Source organism: Bos taurus, chromosome 3 (genome assembly GCF_002263795.3).
Source record: "Bos taurus isolate L1 Dominette 01449 registration number 42190680 breed Hereford chromosome 3, ARS-UCD2.0, whole genome shotgun sequence".
In the NCBI taxonomy this organism is placed as follows: Eukaryota; Metazoa; Chordata; class Mammalia; order Artiodactyla; family Bovidae; genus Bos; species Bos taurus.
The window spans coordinates 111,833,160-111,854,247 of record NC_037330.1 but is presented as its reverse complement, the minus strand read 5'-3'; the positions used below and the strand labels follow the sequence as shown (position 1 = coordinate 111,854,247).

The 21,088-nt window shown below is 47.4% G+C and overlaps 1 protein-coding gene across 1 annotated transcript in view; it reads right to left on the bottom strand.

The window, feature by feature from the left end:
• Window positions 1–21,088, bottom strand: part of CSMD2 (CUB and Sushi multiple domains 2) — a 689,877-nt gene that overhangs the window by 439,557 nt on the left and 229,232 nt on the right. Inside the window, exon 4 of the mRNA XM_015467054.3 lies at window positions 6,291–6,485. Within this exon, the coding sequence (XP_015322540.1) occupies window positions 6,291–6,485 (195 nt within the window). The remainder of the gene's footprint in view (window positions 1–6,290; window positions 6,486–21,088) is intronic.

Sequence of the window (21,088 nt, the reverse complement as noted above, 5' to 3'; positions counted from 1 at the left end):
GAGGTTTGTGACATTGTACAGGAGACAGGGATCAAGACCATCCCCATGGAAAAGAAATGCAAAAAGCAAAATGGCTGTCTGGGGAGGCCTTACAAATAACTGTGAAAAGAAGAGAAGTGAAAAGCAAAGGAGAAAAGGAAAGACATAAGCATCTGAATGCAGAGTTCCAAAGAATAGCAAGAAGAGATAAGAAAGCCTTCTTCAGCGATCAGTGCAAAGAAATAGAGGAAAACAACAGAATGGGAAAGACTAGAGATCTTTTCAAGAAAATCAGAGATACCAAAGGAACATTTCATGTAAAGATGCACTCAATAAAGGACAGAAATGGTATGGACCTAAGAGAAGCAGAAAATATTAAGAAGAGATGGCAAGAATACACAGAAGAACTGTACAAAAAAGAGCTTCATGACCCAGATAATCACGATGGTGTGATCACTCACCTAGAGCCAGATATCCTGGAATGTGAAGTCAAGTGGGCCTTAGAAAGCATCACTACGAACAAAGCTAGTGGAGGTGATGGAATTCCAGTTGAGCTATTTCAAATCCTGAAGGATGATGCTGTGAAAGTGCTGCACTCAATATGCCAGCAAATTTGGAAATCTCAGCAGTGGCCACAGGACTGGAAAAGGTCAGTTTTCATTCCAATCCCAAGAAAGGCAATGCCAAAGAATGCTCAAACTACTGCACAATTGCACTCATCTCACATGCTAGTAAAGTAATGCTCAAAATTCTCCAAGCCAGGCTTCAGCAATATGTGAACCGTGAACTTCCTGATGTTCAAGCTGGTTTTAGAAAAGGCAGAGGAACCAGAGATCAAATTGCCAACATCTGCTGGATCATGGAAAAAGCAAGAGAGTTCCAGAAAAACATGTATTTCTGCTTTACTGACTATGCCAAAGCCTTTGACTGTGTGGATCACAATAAACTGTGGAAAATTCTGAAAGAGATGGGACTACCAGACCACCTGACCTGCCTCTTGAGAAATTTGTATGCAGGTCAGGAAGCAACAGTTAGAACTGGACATGGAACAACAGACTGGTTCCAAATAGGAAAAGGAGTACGTCAAGGCTGTATATTGTCACCCTGCTTATTTAATTTCTATGTAGAGTACATCATGATAAACGCTGGACTGGAAGAAACACAAGCTGGAATCAAGATTGCCAGGAGAAATATCAATAACCTCAGATATGCAGATGATACCACCCTTATGGCAGAAAGTGAAGAGGAACTAAAAAGCCCCTTGATGAAAGTAAAAGAGGAGACTGAAAAAGTTGGCTTAAAGCTCAACAGTCAGAAAACAAAGATCATGGCATCCAGTCCCATCACTTCATGGAAAATAGATGGAGAAACAGTGGAAACAGTGTCAGACTTTATTTTGGGGGGCTCCAAAATCACTGCAGATGGTGACTGCAGCCATGAAATTAAAAGACGCTTACTCCTTGGAAGGAAAGTTATGACCAACCTAGATAGCATATTGAAAAGCAGAGACATTACTTTGCCAACAAAGGTCTATCTAGTCAAGGTTATGGTTTTTCCAGTGGTTATGTATGGATGTGAGAGTTGGACTGTGAAGAAGGCTGAGCACCAAAGACTTGATGCTTTTGAACTGTAGTGTTGGAGAAGACTCTTGAGAGTCCCTTGGACTGCAAGGAGATCCAACCAGTCCATTCTGAAGGAGATCAGCTCTGGGTGTTCTTTGGAAGCAATGATGCTAAAGCTGAAACTCCAGTACTGTGGCCACCTCATGCGAAGAGTTGACTCATTGGAAAAGACTGATGCTGGGAGAGATTGGGGGCCAGAGGAGAAGGGGATGACAGAGGATGAGATGGCTGGATGGCATCACTGACTTGATGGACGTGAGTCTGGGTGAACTCTGGGAGTTGGTGATGGACAGGGAGGCCTGGCGTGCTGCGATTCATGGGGTCGCAAAGAGTCGGACACGACTGAGTGACTGAACTGAACTAAACTGAACTGAAACTCTATGAGCTCATGGAACTTGGTCTGACTTCTTCATCACTGCAGTTCTCTGCATCTAGAACAGTATCTGGCACTTAACAAGAATTTAATAAATAAAGATTGAGTCAGTGACTGGCTAGCACAGAGTAGGTACTCAATCAAAAGTTAAATTAATCCTGGGACTTCCTTGGAGGTCCACTGGTTAAGACTTTGTCTTCCAACACAGGGGCTGTGGGTTCGATGTCTGAATGAGAAGCTAAGGTTCCACATGCCTTATGGCTAAAAAATCAAAACATAAAACAGAAGCAATTTTATAACAAATTCAATAAAGACTTAAAAAAAAAAGGTCCATGTCAAAAAAAGTCTTTTAAAAAAGTTGTTAAATGCTGAGTGAATGAATGTGTACACAATCACCCTTTAAGGCTACTATTCATGTCCTGGCTTTAAGATTTAGGCTTGGCGGCAGGCCAGTGACCCACAGCTCTGAGCTGGCATGGCTAGAGTTGAATGTAGGTTTGAATCCATGCTCTCTATTCCTGACATTCTGCTTCTGTCTCATATTTTGCAGGTTCCTCTCCCTGGATCCAGAACATTTGGAATACAGTGGGGCACTAGCCACCCAGGCTGCTGTAGACCAAATGCCCAACTCCCTGGGTTTGGGGGCAGCCTGGACTCGGACCTCAGAGACCAAGTCTTTCTTGTTCAGGCTGCTTTCTTTCCGCCATCTGCCTCTCAGCCCCCAGGGCATATGAACCCCTTTCTTTCCCCCATGCAGCCCTTTTTGATCCAGGGCCGATGCACCTCACAAGTCAGAGGCCCATTGCTGAGATCCACATGGTCTTCCTTGTGAATCAGAAAGGTTCAACAAGGTTTAGGGCTCCCAAGGACATCTGCCTTTGAAAAGATGCTCCCAAATAACACAAACTGAAGGGAAATCTTGCCTCCTTCCCTTTGCCAGCTGGGCCAAGCCTTGATGGCTAGTAGCCTTGGGATGGGCCTCCTGAGAGGTCAGACTCACATCTGCTCTGCCCCCAGGCCCCAGTTGGTCCCTGTTCCCTCTTGGTCTGGGCTGTGTCTCCAAGTCTTTCTTTCAGCTAGGTGGGTGGCATATACTGTTTGAGGCAGAGGTACACCACCCTTCAACATGCTCTGTGAAGCTTTGGACCCAAAGAGCTCATGTCACTCCAAGCTGCTGGGCAGGTGGGCTAACCCAGGCCAGTAATTTCTCCTTTGGGTTCGTAGGCCTACATAATCCTGATGGTGAATTAGACCCATCCAGTCATCCATTCATGCAGCAAGTATTTACGGACCACTGCCCAGTGGATGAAGTTAATCCACTCACAGATGCCATCCCCAGAGAGTTCTATGAGAGCGGAAGAAAGGTCAAAAGGCTTTAATCCTCCCCAAGTCTGAATCCATGAACTCTGGCAAGACTGTGGCTTCCGGCGTCCAGCACACATGAGAAGCACCCTTCTCTGTTCCTTTTGGTTTGGCCTCCTAAGAAAATCACTTGGTTTGGAAAATCACTTACAGAAAATCATGGACATTATTGGGAATGCTTCTTAGCTCTTCATGTACCATGTAGTGAAATAGAATAATGGACCCCCAAAGCATAGGGAATGGGGGGCTCTGGGGGCTCCAAGAATGGGACAGTGTTTTGTTCCCCCTGCCCCAGTCAGAGCCTCGTCTCAGCCCCCTTGGGCCCTCAGGAATCTCCGAGGCTCGAAGCCCTCCTGAAAGTAAGATTTCACATGCTTGGCTGACTTCCCTAGACTGTGTGTTCTGGAAGGGAGCATTTCTGATGTGGCTAATTGCAAGCTACTTAGAAATGACTTAGAAAGATCGGTCTGGGACTCCTTCCAGAAGGGTCTTGTGCTCCATGCTAAGGAATCTGAACTTGACCCTGTCAGTGATAAAGAGCCACTGGCAGAAATCTAAGCATGAAGTGATGCTGTCAGATCTGTGTCTTAGGAAGTTCACTCCTGCAGTGGAGAATGAATTGGGATGTGTGCGGTGAGAGGGCTGGAGGGCTGGAGATCCTCTGCAGTGAGACGGTGAGAGCTGAGAGAGCCTGGACCATCAGCAGCGGGTCCCCTGAAAAGCAGCAGAGGTGTGGAGGGGAAGGTCAGTGCACACCTGAAGGATTTGTCAGGACTAAGGATGTTGGGAGCAAAAAGGGTGAGGAGTGTTAGATGCCCCTGGCACGTCTGCTTTGGCCACCTTGAATGGTGACACTCATCACCGAGTTGGGGAGTGCAAAAAAAAAAGAGTAGGTTCAGGAAAATAGGAAGTGTTAGGTTGGGAAATGCCTCATTTGAAGGGAGGGGTTCAGGAGAGTTTGATATAATTGTGGGCCAGACGCTTAGGACAGAGGGAGGGTTGGAGATCAAAGTGTCACTTCAAGCAACAGCCCTAGTGGGCTTCCTCAATGGCTCAGTGGGTAAAGAATCCACCTGCAGTGCAGGAGACACAGGAGATGCAGGTTCGATCCCTGGGTTAGGAAGATCCTTTGAAGAAGGAAATGGCAACCCACTCCAGTATTCCTGCTTAGGAAACCCCATTGACAGAGGAGCCTGGTGGGCTATAGTCCATGGGGTCACAAAGAGTCAGACATGACTGAGCGACTAAGCACACACAGCACAGTGGATGAAAAACTCCAAGAGATGCAATAAGTTCCCCGTGAGGAGGCCATTTAAGGGGAAGATAGGGAGAAAAGCCAGTGGAAAAGAAAGAGGGGAAGAATTATCATCATCTGAGAGGCTGAACAGGAGTCAGGAGTGAGCTGGGGTGAGTTGTGCCCCCTAAAGGCTCTGCACACCCATGAATTACTGCTGTGATGTGAGCACTTGGGGAGAACCATGACCCCAGCCCACTCCATCCACGGGAAGACCAGCCAAGAGTTGGCCATGACTGAGCACCCGCACACACACACATAGGTAGAATCTAAAAAGAGTGATATAAATGAATTCATTAAAACAAAACAAAACAGACTGACAGATGAAGCAAACAGATTTATGGTTACCAAAGGGGAAGCCAGGGGTGGGGGAGGATAAATTTGGAGTTTAGGATTAATAGGCATATACTATTACTTATAAAATAGATAAATAACTAGGTCTTACTCTATAGCACAGGGAACTATTAATACGTTCAACACCGTGTAATAACCTATAATGGAAAATAATCTGAAAAGGAATATATATAGATATATGTACATCTGAATCACTTTGAAAATGACAGTCGCTCAGTCGTGTCTTACTCTTTGTGACCCCATGGACTACACAGTCATGGAATTCTCCAGGCCAGAATACTGGAGTGGGTAGCCTACCCCTTCTCCAGTGGATCTTCCTGACCCAGGAGTCGAACTGGGGTATCCTGCATTGCAGGCTGATTCTTTACCAACTGAGCTGTCAGGGAAGCCTGGATCACTTTGTTGTACACCTAAACCTAACATGACATTGTAAGTCAGCTAGTCTTCCATTAAAAAAAAAAAAAAAATCAGGAAGAATATGGGAAGGGAATATTTGAAAATCATGGTGAAAACAGGCAAATTTTGTTTCTTTAGTCTTTTCTGTATTTGCTAAGATCACTTAAAATGATCATGTGCTATTTTTGTCATCAGATAAGAGGCATGAGAAATTATATTAGAAATAAGCTTGATTATTGTGGGGAGAGGGAGAAATAGGCTGAGAAAAGAGTGATCAACTGTCTCAGATTGCCTGGAACTGAGGGGGGTGCTGTCCATGATGCAGGATTCTGGGAGCTAAGAAATGGGAATGTGCTGGGGAAACCAGGACAAGCTGGTCATCCCAGCCAGGAGGCTGAGGTCAACGTAGTGCTGAAGGGAGGTGGGGCTTCTTGGGGGGCAGTGTTGGGGTAAAGAGGTTCTGAGCATATTTGAAGGCTGAGAGGAGGATACCATAAAACAGAGAGAGGGGCTGAATTTAAAGAAAAGAGAGAAGAACTGCCAGGGTGAGGTCGGGGGAAAGCAGCTGGGAGAGAGCCATTCATGGGAGACAGGTCGGTAACAGGAAGAGAAACGATGTCTCTTCTAAGACAGGAGGGCATGAGAGGAGGGCAGACCAGCTAAAAATAAATTTGCTGACGTGGAGGAAGGAGGTTGAGAGAGTACACACTTGAGGGCTAGGAGGTCTGATGAAGCCTAAAAGCCCCCAGAATACGTGGGACCCCTGAGGACTCTGGGTGGCTCTAAGACACATGCTTCCCGTAGTGGGGACCCCACCTTCCGCTGGAGCAGATGGAGACTGGCTCCCACTGGAAGGTCCAGCAGGCCTCCCAGGGGCCATCCATCCCTTAGACCCACCCTGGCCACCTACCTCGGCAGGAGGGCAGCGGGAAGTCCCACGTGGCACTGTTCTCAGAGCCAGCGTGGCAGGTGAGCACAGCGTGGCCCTCCAGGAAGAAGCCGGGGTTGCAGCTGTAGCGGACCTTGTCACCGAGGTTGAAGGTAGAGCCCTGCTGGACACCGTTGGGCAGCCGCCCGGGGTTCCCACACGTGTGGCTGGGGAGCACTGTGAGCAGAAAGAGAGATGCAGCCCGTGAACGGGGCTCCAGCCCTGAACCCTGCCTCCGAGCGCCACCTCCGGTGGTGACCCTCCTCCGACCCTCCTCCCCAAGCCTCCTCTGTTCCCTAGGACAGGACCGCCACCCTCCCGGCTGCCGGGGCCCTGAGTACTCACAGGGGTCATGTGTTCAAAAGGAGCCCCAAGTGCAATTTATTCCCAGACATCCAGGTTTCCTGCCCTTTCTCATGAGCAGCCCTGGGTGTGAAGTATGTTTGAAGCTGTGGGTCAGTTCAATCAGTTACAGCTCTATCCTGCCTTCACCACTCAGTGTCATTTTATCTGTTGCTATAAAAGGTTTTCATGTCCTCCTCCAAGGAACAGAGAACCCAAACAACAAATGCTTGCCTGAATTGTTTTCCAGGAATTTGTGTCTGGTTGAGCTGATTAAGACTAAATAACACCACCCACTTTCTCACTGGGCATGTGTGAGTGAACACTCGGTGACCATTTGATGTCAGAGGGCTGAAAAACTCTACCCTCAGAGGGTGCTAAGTGCCCTCAAAACATGCAGAGGCCTGTAGCTTAGTTACACGTGTGCAGAAGGATGATCACTGCACCTTTAGCCAATCACCTTTCCCCATGCTCCCCAAGCCTCAGACCACCTTGCTTCTCTAGTCTCTATCCCACAAATATCCTGAGGCCTTTGCCTTTGAATTAAAAGACACTTACTCCTTGGAAGAAAAGTTATGACCAAGCTAGACAGCATATTAAAAAGCAGAGACATTACTTTGTCAACAAAGGTCTGTCTAGTCAAGGCTATGGTTTTTCCAGTAGTCATGTATGGATGTGAGAGATGGACTATAAAGAAAGCTGAGCATAGAAGAATTGATGCTTTTGAACTGCGGTGTTGGAGAAGACTCTTGAGACTACCTTGGACAGCAAGGAGATCCAACCAGTCCATCTTAAAGGAAATCAGTCCTGAATATTTATTGGAAGGACTGATGCTGAGGCTGAAACTCCAATACTTTGGCCACCTTATGTGAAGAGCTGACTCATTGGAAAAGACCCTGATGCTGGGAAAGATGGAAGGCAGGAGAAGAAGGGGATGACAGAGGATGACATGGTTTGATGGTATCACTGACTCAATGGACACGAGTTTGAGTAAACTCTGGGAGTTGGTGATGGACAGAGAAGCCTGGTGTACTACAGTCTATGGGGCTGCAAAGAGTCGGACATGACTGAGCGACTGAACCGAACTGAAATGAACTTCCCTTTGGGAAGGCAGATTCGAGACTTGTTCTCCCATCTCCTTGCTTGGATGCTTTGTGAATAAACCCTCTCTTTGCTGCAAACCTTGGCATCTCAGCACTGTGGCTTGCTGTGCATTGGGCAAAACGATCCTGGTTCAGTAACAAGTCTATCCCATCTTTTGAGATGTCCCAGGGAAATCACTTTAATCTCTTGGGTTTTATTGCTCTGATCTCAGACTCTACAGTCCTTCCCACTAAACACCGTGGAAGGGACACAGACGGTGGCACGGAGTAGGTGCTCATTAAACCTGATGTCCTTTCTTCCATGCGTATCTGCCCTGGCAGCCAGAAGAGGAGTTTGGCCCCGTGGGATTAGGGAAGTTGAAGGGGTAATTAGTGCTGGAAAGAGGCAGTGAGGCAGGGAGACAAGAACCTGAGTTCTGATCGGACTGACCCGTTTCAAGGGGAAAATGGGGAGCCAGAGAATACCACACACAGTGACAGCTGAGCCAGAGCAGTAACGGCCAGCTGCCAGCGTTTGTTCATTGTGCAGAGGAAACAGTCTTGCTGAGGCTGCTAGAGCATCATGACCGCCAACCAGGAGGGAGAAAGGGCGCGTGCATCACCTCTGTGCCTGAGTCACACGTTCACCCCGACTCAGCTCCCCCTACCCTGTGCCTTTCTTCCTCAAGTTGGAACTGCCTGTGCCCAGAAGGTCCCACCTCTCACCACTCCATACCTCCCCACAAGGTGAAGACAAGTGGTCACAGCTGCGTCCAGACTGCCATCCAAGTGCATGCATGCATGCTCAGTTGCTAAGCCATGCCCAACTCTTTGCAATCCCATGGGTTGTAGCCCTCCAGGCTCCCCCGTCCATGGGATTTTCCAGGCAAGAATACTGGAGTGGGTTGCCATTTCCTCCTCCAGGGAATCTTCCCAACCCAAGGATCAAACCCACGTCTCCTGCATCTCCTGCATTAGCAGGAGGATTCTTTAGCACTGCACCACCTGGAAAACTTGCCATAAAACTTCCCCATTACTTCATCTGATGATGGTTTATGCACACCAGCCCTGAGAGGCCATAGAGTAAGACTGTGCAAAGTACAGGCCTAACAGCCTCAGTGCTTGGGTTCACATCCCACCCTGGTGGCTTACTGCCTGTGGGACCCTAAGAAAGTCTCTTCACCTATCTGGGCCTCAGTTTCCTCCATTGTAAGAGGCAGTTCACAACAGTACCTTCCTCTGGAGTTGTTGTGACAATTAAATAAGTGGAGGTATATAACGCGCTTAGAGCATGGATACAGAGAGTACCACACAAGAGAATCTGAGTTCCCAGTCCAGTGGGACATGCATATGTTTAAAGGTATACTAAGAGCTATTTCAAATCCTGAAAGATGATGCTGTGAAAGTGCTGCACTCAATGTGCCAGCAAATTTGGAAATCTCAGCAGTGGCCACAGGACTGGAAAAGGTCAGTTTTCATTCCAATCCCAAAGAAAGGGAATGCCAAAGAATGCTCAAACTACCGCACAATTGCACTCATCTCACACACTAGTAAAGTAATGCTCAAAATTCTCCAAGCCAGGCTTCAGCAATATGTGAACCGTGAACTTTCAGATGTTCAAGCTGGTTTTAGAAAAGGCAGAGGAACCAGAGATCAAATTGCCAACATCCTCTGGATCATGGAAAAAGCAAGAGAGTTCCAGAAAAACGTCTATTTCTGCTGTATTGACTATGCCAAAGCCTTTGACTGCGTGGATCACAATAAGCTGTGGAAAATTCTGAAAGAGATGGGAAGACCAGACCACCTGACCTGCCTCTTGAGAAACCTATATGCAGGTCAGGAAGCAACAGTTAGAACTGGACATGGCACAACAGACTGGTTCCAAATAGGAAAAGGAGTACGTCAAGGCTGTATATTGTCACCCTGATTATTTAACTTACATGCAGAGTACATCATGAGAAATGGGCTGGAAGAAGCACAAACTGGAATCAAGATTGCCAGGAGAAATATCAATAACCTCAGATATGCAGATGACACCACCCTTATGGCAGAAAGTGAAGAGGAACTCAAAAGCCTCTTGATGAAAGTGAAAGTGGAGAGTGAAAAAGTTGGTTTAAAGCTCAGCATTCAGAAAACAAAGATCATGGCATCTGGTCCCATCACTTCATGGGAAATAGATGGGGAAACAGTGGAAACAGTATTAGATTTTATTTTGGGGGGCTCCAGAATCTCTGCAGATGGTGACTGCAGCCATGAAATTAAAAGACGCTTATTCCTTGGAAGGAAAGTTATGATCAACCTGGATAGCATATTCAAAAGCAGAGACATTACTTTGCCAACAAAGGTCCGTCTAGTCAAGGCTATGGTTTTTCCAGTGGTCATATATGGATGTGAGAGTTGGACTGTGAAGAAAGCTGAGTGCCGAAGAACTGATGCTTTTGAACTGTGGTGCTGGAGAAGACTCTTGAGAGTCCCTCGGACTGCAAGGAGATCCAACCAGTCCATCCTAAAGGAGATCAGTCCTGGGTGTTCACTGGAAGGACAGATTCTGAGGCTGAAACTCCAATACTTTGGCCACATCATGCGAAGAGTTGATTCATTGGAAAAGACCCTGATGCTGGGAGGGATTGGGGGCAGGAGGAGAAGGGGGCGACAGAGGATGGCTGGATGGCATCACCAATTCGATGCACACGAGTTTGGGTGAACTCCAGGAGCTGGTGATGGACAAGGATGGCGTGCTGCAATTCGTGGGGTGGCAAAGAGTCGGCCATGACTCAGCGACTGAACTGAACTAAACTGAAGTCCTTTATAGTTAAATAGGAACCAGGCAGGGGACCAAACCTAGTCAGGGGTTAGTCAGGGCCAGCTTCCTGGAAGAGATGTCTATGCTGAACCTTGCGAGGTTAGTAATAATTAGCTAGGTCTAAGAGTGTTCCAGGCAGAGGAAATACCATGTGGAAAGACCTTGAGGCCAGAGACAACCTAAGAGTTCAGGGAGCCTGCAGTAAGAGGGGAAGGGTGGCAATGATGAGAAATAAAGAAATGGAGATAACCAGCCTGGATTCTAGAAAGCTTCCCTGGTCCTTGATGTATGCTCTTCCAGCCCGTATCACTATTTTTCAGGACCATCTCAGCCATCCACACTGATCTCAGAGCCCTCAGAAAGGAGGCTTTCCCTCTGCCTTCTCCTCTCCTCCCTTCTTGTGGAAGGAAAGGGCAGACTTTGGTACTAGCTTAATCTGGCCTGAAGCAAGGGGCTGTCAGTGTCTTATTCCCTGGCCTTGAGTCATGTGACCTCACTGAGCCTTACTTTCCTCAACTGAAAAAGGACAGTAATATCTAGGGGTTTACCAGGTTACTGATCATAACCGATGCATGGCTGGCACAGTGCCCAGCACAGAGTAGGTGCTCAAGAATGGCAGATGTTGTCCTTCCACTGTGCTGTTGGGCCATGCAGTCCCTGCGAGCCTAACACAGTGTCTGGCACTTGTAGGGATATATTTGAGTGTTCATCAATTAGTTGTTTGGAAGAATTCCTCACTGAGGCATTAACTCCTTCAGGCAATGAAAATGTATTGTGGGCCTGCTGCACTCTATGCTGGTAATAGAGCAGTTAACTGCACAAAAGGGTCTCTGACCTTAAATGGCTTATGTTTCTGTGAGAGAACTATCTTAAGGGCTAAAGAGCTCTTCCCTGCCTATTTTCTACCTCTGACAAGTGAGATGACCCAGACAAAAGGACTGACCTCATCACCCTATTAGCCTAGCTAAGAATGTAGTCTTTGGGCTGCTGGATACCTTAGCATTTCCCATGATCCCATGCTGCTGGCTTCCTTGGCATTTCCCATAATCCCTTGCTGCCGGCTTCCTTTGGCATTTCCCATAATCCCTTGCTGCCGGCTTCCTTGGCATTTCCCATAATCCCTTGCTGCCGGCTTCCTTGGCATTTCCCACAGTCCCAAGCTGCTGGCTACAGCAGAGGCAGAGACTGTGATGTGAGTGTGAGTGTTGGAGTTGCAAGGGGTGGGTCAGGTAAACATTTGGAGAAGAAAGCAAGCTAAGATGAGGGGAGGGAGCCAACCTGGGGAAATGGGCTAAGAACTGGTGTAGAACTAACGTTTCATTTTCCGCAACGAGACGCAAAAATCCAGTTTAATTAAATTACTAATGTCAAATTTTTAATGAACCTACTTCTGCTTTGGGTTTTCTTCCTTTGAAATTAATGACTGGAACATCACTATAAATAAAATCCGATTCTTTTTAAAAAGTCACTCTCAAATGCTCACTGCTCTTTACTTAATGAGCTGTTCATAATCAGACCACTCTGACCTGGCACCTCCACTGGGACTTGGGTGTGATGAGTGGGGAGCTCATTTTCAGCCCCACCTCCTTTTTTAACTTGAGCTTTGCTCCTGAGAGGCCGCACAGGGCATGGAGAGTGGGCAGATGTTGGCCTCAGAGAGGCCTGGATTCAAATCTCAGCTCATCCACCTCTAGCGGAGTGATCTTGAGCCATAAACTATACCTCTCTGGGCTTCATCATTCAGTTATTCATCTGAAAATGAGGATACTTTATTTTTCTTCCTCTAGAGTGAAGGGGTGGGTTGTATTAGCTTCCCAGGGCTGCTGCAACAAAGTGTCACAAACTGGGTGGCTTAAAACAACAGATACTTACTGTCTCACAGCTGCAGAGGCTAGAAGTCCAAAATCAAGGTGTCGGCAGGGTCATGATCCCTCTAAAACTTGTAGGGGACTCCTCTTAGCTTCTGGTCATTATCTAGAAAACTTTACTGTTCCTTGACTTGTCCATGCTTCCATCCACCCCTTCACCTTCACTGGGCATTTTCCCTTTGTTTCCCTGGGTCCAAATTTCACCTTGTTAAAAGGACATCAACCATACTGGATTAGGACACACTCCAATGGCCTCATCTCAACTCCATCATCTGCAAAGGCCCTATCTCCAAAGAGGGTCATATACACAGGTCCTGGGGTTAGGTCTTCAGCATCCCTTTGAAGTGAGTGTGAAAGTCACTCAGTTGTGTCTGACTCTTTGTGACCCCATGGACTACACAGTCCATGGAATTCTCCAGCCAGAAGACTGGAGTGGGTAGCCTTTCCCTTCTCCAGGGGATCTTCCCGACCCAGGGATTGAACCCAGGTCTCCTGCATTGCAGGTGGATTCTTTACCAGCTGAGCCACAAGGGAAGCCCAAGAATACTGAAGTGGGTAACCTATTCCTTTTCCAGGGAATCTTCCCGAACCAGGAATTGAACCAGGGTCTCCTGCATTGCAGTCAGATTCCTTAACAACTGAGCTATCAGGGAAGCCCCTAATCTCTTTTGGGGGGACACAATTCAACTCATAACAGGGCTGATGTACAGATGAAATAAAGCTAGGTTTATAATACCCACCATTGAGTTCCGTCTAGTCAAGGCTATGGTTTTTCCAGTGGTCATGTATGGACGCGAGAGTTGGACTGTGAAGAAAGCTGAGCACTGAAGAACTGATGCTTTTGAACTGTGGTGTTGAAGTCTTGAGAGTCCCTTGGACTGCAAAGAGATCCAACCAGTCCATTCTGAAGGAGATCAGCCCTGGGTGTTCTTTGGAAGGAATGATGCTGAAGCTGAAACTCCAGTACTTTGGCCACCTCATGTGAAGAGTTGACTCATTGGAAAAGACTCTGATGCTGGGAGGGATTGGGGGCATGAGGAAAAGGGGACAACAGAGGATGAGATGGCTGGATGGCATCACCGACTTGATGGATGTGAGTTTGGGTGAACTCCGGAGTTGGTGATGGACAGGGAGGCCTGGCGTGCTGTGATTCATGGGGTCGCAAAGAGCCGGACACGACTGAGTGACTGAACTGACTGAACTGAGTTCCTGGCATGTGTTGGGCCCAAGGCTACAAATTTATTTTACTTAATCCTCAAAACAATCATGTGCGATACTTATTATCCTTATTTTACAGATGAAAAAATAAAACAAAAAGAAACTGAGACACAGAGAGCTTAAGCAACTTCCCTTAATGCCACAGAGCTAGAAACTGGCAGAGCTAGGCTGTGAATATAGGTCTTTCTGGCTCCGTCATTCAACACCCTTCATTTTGGAATACAGAGACAGTGCCCAGTACACAGTGGGTGCTTAATGACCAAGAGTTCCCTTCCTCCCTTCATTATTCCAGACCCTGAGACAAAATGAAGGGTGATTACCTGACTGTCCAGATTTAATTGTCTGTCTTTTCTTCTCTAGTCTGATTTGCCTTTCTTGTACTTTTTAATAATGTCAAGGGCAACATTTAAAGTGTGGTCTTTTGTAATGTGTCTGATGCACAACTTGCTGGACAGACAGAGATTGGAGATAAGCCACAAAGCCAGACTTTCTAAGGCACAGTGTTCTTTGATTTTTGGATTTTGTCTGTGTGTTTTTTTGGGGCACAGATATTATAACTGTTCATGCTCTCCTGTCTATAAAACTTCCCTTTGATTGCTTACAAAATGAAGAGTGGGATATTTACATCCAAGGCAGCCGAGAACAGTATTATTAAAGCTGTGCCTGACATTGAACAATTCCATTGTAGATTAGCTGTGGGGAATTTTGTCCCTTCTACAAAGCCAGGCTCTTGCCAATCAACATGATATTCTCAGTGATTGTATGACAAGCTACATCATGCCTTCTTTTATTTTTAATTTGAGACTTTAGTTGCCATATTATAATGAAGAGTCGTTTATGCTCTCTGGACAAGCACCCTCCATATGTTTGATTCCTTATCTTCCATCAAGTAACTTGTTTGATCTTCATGGCCATACAGTTGATACAAACTGACAGGATGGCTGGGGGAAAAGATGCAGGAAGGATTGCTTCTTTCCCAGCCCTCAGCTTGGACAGGGGAGATGGTGTTGGGTGTGTGGGCCTGTGTTTGATTTGAAGGGTAGTGGGTATGGACAGGGAAGATGGTGGTGTGTGTGTGTGTGTGTGTGTGTGTGTGTGACAGAGAGACTTGAGGGGCAGTGGGCATGGTCAGGGGAGGAAAGAATAAGACCCATTACCTTTTGAGTGCCTACGCTAGGCTAGGCACTTCCTCATCTCACATTATATTTTAGTTAACATTTACAACCCCCTTGCTTTCAGCTGTTTGGCTTATTAACACAACTGCACACTTACTATGTGACATGCTCACTGTCAAGTGCTCTCTATATATGTCCATCCCAGAGAATGATCCATACCTGTCTGCACTTCCTCTTCTCCCATCTGCATCTGATCCAGTATGCAGCTGATGCATTGTTTATTGTTTGCCTCACTCTGCTACAATATAAGCTCCATGAAGACAGGCATCTTTTTAATCTCTTTTATTCCCTTTTGTATCCTAGTTCCTTGAACAGCGCCTGATGTATAATGATACCTTGATCAAAGTTTATTGAGTGACTTAATGCTCTTATTGAATCCTCCCAATAAACCACTGCGAGAAGGACTATTATCCCTTGTTGAGATGAGTATGATGGCCAGAGAGGCGGGAGCACATTACCCGAGACCCCATAGCACACTGGGGGTGCAGCTGGGTGTCCACAGCAATGCCTGGCTGCTGAGCCCATGTGCTTTGACCTGTGCTAGGCCGTGCTTGCACTGATCATTCCACATAGAACTCATGGTACCTGGTGTGCCTTGAAACGTCCTCATAGGAGACTCACACTCATTCTCCTCATGGGAATGACTTGGGGTGGAAAACCAGGCAAGTCAAACCCTAGTTCAGTGTTAGTCACTCATTCATGTCTGACTCTTTTGCGACCCCAAGGATGCAGGCTCCGCTGTCCATGGAATTCTCCAAGCAAGAATAGTGGAGTGGGTGGCCATTCTCTTCTCCAGGGGAGCCTCCGGTCCAGGGATCGACATTGGGTCTCCTGCATTGCAGGTGGATCCTTTACTGTCTGAACCACCAGGGAGCCTGGCCCTGTACATTTCCTGCTACCTGTCAATCAAACGAAGGCAGGGGTGCCAGGACCTCAGACCGGGTATGCCACTCACGAGTCCACAGGGCCTGTCCTCCCAAGTCTCTTCCTGCCCAGCATCTGGCATAAACTCTCCACTGTGAGCCTTTCTCTTGGCTCATGTTTGCAATTTTGTAACCTTCGGCATCAGGAGCACGTGGGAAATTTTATAAAAATCCCACGCCTAGGCCTGTCCCCATACCTATTGAATTGGAATTTCAGAGGAAGAGCCCAAGCTCCTCTGGGTGACTGGAGAGCAGAGCTGAAAGTGAGAACCACCTATTCATGTAGGTTATTCCATTAGCCCGGTTGGGTTATCTCTCTGAGCTGTGAACTGTTCAATTTCCAGCGCCTTTCTTGTTACTGAGCTTTGACTTCTGGGAGCAGCAAGCCTGGCTTCTCCCTGGGACATCGCTGTCCTCCATAAATCACACTTGCCCTCTCCCTCCTTCTCATTTGAGGATCCTCATCATCTCTCCCCTGGACTTCTGCACCCAACTCTGATCACCCTGCTGCTAGCCCTTCCCCCTCCAATGCATTGTCTGCACTGATGCTGCAGTAAGCTTTCTAGAATGGCAAATTCACCATGGCCCTGCCCTGTTCTCCCTTTCGGAGCACGTGTGCCCAAGGTGGGTTTCCTACCACCAAGAGACACAGGCAAATGCAGGTCCTCTAGTCTTTTGCGTGATGAATATACGAATAAATAATAATTTGAAAATATCAAAATTAATAAAAGGAAAGAGAAAAGAAAACCACGAGAACCCTCCTATTGCTGTCAGAATAAATCAAATCTTAGGCTCAGGCAGCCCCCTCCTTCTATAATCTGACCCCTGCTGACATTTTCTACCTTATCTTCTGCTCCTCTAATCTTGCCCCCCTCCACTTCCTCTGTGAAGCCCTCATTGATACCCTAGGGTCTTGTCTAAACTTGGAAACCCCAGGAAAAGACATCCTGATAGAATGTAAATTCAGGTTTAATGTCATTGGCAACCAGCTCCCAGAATCCTGGAACTCCCAGCCCATTAACTACATAGGCTCGTTTTGGTCATTCGGTTAATTTTGCAATCTCACCGGCCCACATTTTACATGATTGGATTTTTTGGACCCACTTGCAGAATTAAGTCGGGGTTTTACTTGCACTTCAATTCCTGCACTTGTCGTACGACATTACAATTCAATCATTCATTAATTTACAACACCCTGGCTTCCAAACGGGAGCTAAGCCTGCCTGTAATTGTTTGTTTAGGTGTCTATTTTCATCTCTGGACTTCCCCGAGGGGCAGGAATGACGCATTCTTTATTTATCTAGTGTTTGATTTAATGCCTGGCAGGAAGGGAGTACCCTAATGGAATGTATTGAATATATATATATGTAATGTATACTCTGTGCATATAAAATGTGCATTATATATAGGGAGCAACAAAGCAAAGCAAAGCAAAGGGTTGGCACTTTTTCTGCAATGAACCAAGGAGTAAATACTTCTGGCCTTGCCTAATGGTCTCTGACCCAGTGATTCAGCTTTTTTCACTGTGCTACAAAAGCAGCCGTAGACAGTACCCAAGCCAGCCCAGCTTTACTTATACAACAGGCCCCCAGCCCATGGGCCACAGTCGGGTACCCGTGAACTCGTGTTTATTCAGTTACAGTCGCAGGAACCTCCTCTCATCTCCCACAACTGAGAAGGAAAACTAAGAAAAGCTCAGTTTTGCTGGGAGTCCAGGATGGGAAGGGGCTGTTAGGGGAGCGGGCTGTAGGTGAGAGACCTTGTCAGAGGTGACTGGCAGGAGGAGGGCAGAGAGAAGACAGAATAGGCAGTTTGCACCTGAGGACTGAGACCAAAATCACATTTCCTTTCTCCATCAGTGTGGCACTGGGCAAAGCGGGCATTGTGTTGGCTACGGGATAAGGCTTGTGTGTGTGTGTTCAGTCACCACTCTTTCCCATTAAAATAGAATTTATGTTAGTGCTCAGAGCTACTCTTTAGATTGGTATTATGAACCTGATTTTACCCTAAAGAGCTGAGTTTAGAGAGCTGAAGGGTCACGCAGCTAGTTGCAATAATAATAACAGTCACCTTTTGGGTGTTTAATATGAGCTGGGCACTCTGCTCAGTACTTTACCTGGCTCTTCTATGTCATCTTACCTGTTGCGAGGGGCTCTGACTGTTCCCTTTGGGGGGACAGGGGAATGAGGAACAATGGGGCTATTCTGACTCAGTGTCACGCGGCTGGTTGGCATCAGGGCGGGGGGTTGACACTTGAGCCCTTTGACCTCAGCGTGTGTGTGTGTGTGTGTGTGTACTAAATCACTTCAGTCTGACTCTTTGTGATCCTATGAACTGTAGCCGGTCATGCTTCTCTATCCACGGTATTCTCCAGGCAAGCATACTGGACTGAGTTGCCACGCCCTCCTCCAGGGGATCTTCCCAACCCAGGGATCGAACCCATGTCTCTTACGTCTACCGGCACTGGCAGGCAGGTTCTCCACCACCAGCACCACCTGGGAAGTCCTTGTCCTCAGCACCTGTGTCCTAATCAGGCTGCGACCTTGATCTTCAAGACCTGTGTTTGTTTCACTGCGTCCCCAGCATGGAGGCACTGCTCTGGACACCTGCACAGTTATTCTCCTTGCCAGGCCTAGAACACGCCTGACCTGCACCCATTCAGACCCCTCAGCGGCCCCACCCCACCACCATCACTACCTGGGGCTTCACAGACATCCCTCATCCCACCAGCAGGGGGTGCAGAGGGGCTGTCAGTGGGAATTCTCCCTGACGCTTCATAACCATGGGGCCCCATGGCCTCCTGTTTCACCTGAGATTCTTTAGAAGCAACACCAAAAAGGTTACATCCTAGGCCCCAGAATAGAGCTGCCAGTTAAAATCCAGGACACCCAGTTAAATTTGAATTTCAGAGAAACACACAAATTTTTTTTTTTAAAGTATAAGTATATCCCACACAACATGTGGGATATACTTATATTAGAAGCTATTTGAAATTCAAATTTAACTGGGCATCCTGGGTTGTAATGTGCCAGTTTTATCAACTCTGCCCCAGAGGTGAGTCTTCTCTCCATCAATGACTTCAGCTTCCTAAGGAACTGGGGGTTTCTCTGGAGAAAAGGGGATGAGGACAGGAGAGAGAGAGCCTGGCTTTAAGGAACTCGATATTGAACCAGAAGAGGGGTTTCAGGGGCAAGTTCAGAGACCCCCAGGGTGGGACCTGTGGAGGTTTAGGTACAGCAGGATTACAAGGGAGGAGTGAGCTGTGTGGCTTTCCTCCTTCCCCTAATCACTCTCTAAGAGAAGCTCTGAGTCTTATTCTGTACCCACTTGTATCTCTCTTGTTTCAGGAGACTATGGCATGCCTTAGCCTCTCTGATGAACAGCTTTAGGCTGGCACAAGGTCCCCTGTGATGCAGCCTCTGTTGACCTTTGCTGCCGGAACCCCGTTGTTCCCTCTTCAGCCCGCCCTGCCCCATCACACTCCAGCACCAGGATGCTCCACCTTGTCTAGACAGAGCAACGCACGCAGCATCAGCGGTACCCTATGGGGAAACATGGCAAAATACTATCCATGTTAGGCTTGGAATAGCCAACTATGCAGTTTGGGGTCAAATTTGGTTAATTGCAGAATGATGCCTAGAAATGTTTCCCCAAGTATGTTCCATAAAACACAGGCTGAGAAATAAATTCCATGAGAAGAGCATTCAACTTTTAAAAATGCTACAGGAATTCTCTCCTCTGGAAGAAACCAATACTTATGCACTTATCTCAGAGGTACTGCAGGAGAGAAACCTTGCTTTAACCAGAATCTCCACAAATTTGACGACAGAATCTCTCCTCTCTTCCTTTTCTTTTTCTCTCAGAAATACCTGTTAGCTTCTGAATTGTTCTATGGAATACACTTTGGGAATTACTAGGTTCTAGGTAAGATAAACCTGAGTTGCTTTGTTTTCCTTATTCATCATTATCATCACAGAGCAACAGCGATGATACGTGATATTTATGCAGCCCTTTCCCACACGCACAGCTTTTACAAACACAACCTCCCATCGACACCTCCAAACTTACACTTTCTGTGGGATAGGATGGTCACTAGCTTTGCAGATTGGGATCAATTCTTACCAAAGAAGCCACCATCGCTTCCAGTTGAGAGCAGCTTATGATCGTGTGTGCGTGCTCAGTCACTAAGTCGTGTCAGAGACTCTTGCAGTGCTATGGACTGTAGCCCGTCAGGCTCCTCTGGCCATGGGATTCTCCAAGCAAGCATACTGGAGTGGGTTGCCATTTCCTTCTCCAAGGGATTTTCCCGACCCAGGGATCGAACCATGTCTCCTGCACTGGCAGGCGGATTCTTTACCCCTGAGCCACCTGGGAAGTACACAGCCTATGTTACAGAAGCGCCAAGGCATAGGTTCTTCCTTTTCATCTGATAACTTTTATAGCAGGGCATGGTCTGCTTGGCTGGGGAAGAATGACCCCTGACCTTCTGGGACCAGACTTCCAGAGGTTTGTGGCCAGGGCCAGCCAAGTTTGGTCTTCATCCGTGCCCAGCTACAGACAGGAAATCATGAATGCTGAACCAATCCTAGCAAGGGGGCTAGAAGAGAATGCAGTGACCTAGTTCACCGGGGGGTCCTGAGGTGAGGCTGGGACTTCTAACCCTGGTTGAGGCGGCCCATACGAAAGGTTACCCTGTCTCAGGCTGGGGCTGCCCCTGGCTCCATAACTGGCTTTGCTTTCTCCTTAACTTCCCCCAGACTCTACAGCTCCCTCCAAGTCTGGGCCTTAGCCCCCTGTATCCTACCAGCCAGCAGGGAAGTGCTATGCATCCTGTGGGATGCCCATGGTGATATCCTCCCTGCCAACTCCAGCCCTGTGGAATCCTGGAGCCCTGTCCAGGGCCAGGAAGCCCCAGCATACCTTGCATCCCATGGGAAGAAGCACAATATTCCAAAGGCTCCAGACCCCTCAGCTTCCCACTCTCTAAGAAGAACTAGACAGAGGGGCCTGAGGAGGAGCTGGGATGTGATGGGGGAGTCGGTGACTACAAAGGACCCTGAGTAAAAGCTGCCTCTGAGTCCCAGTGGGATCACTGTGAATCTTCATCATCAGCACCATCACTTACTGACTGCTTGCATGGACTAACTCTATGTTGAACCCTGTCTCATTCAATCCCCATTACAACACTGTGAAGCGGGTACTACCCACCGTTTTACAGATAACAAAATGAGGCTCAGAGAAGGTAAGGCGCTCCACTCACACGACTAGAACTGGGGGAGCTAGGGTGTCCACCCAGTGGACTGACTCCTGCACCTTCTTTCTTAGCTACTGCATTCCAGCGAAGAGGCCAAGGAAGGGCTGGTGAGACT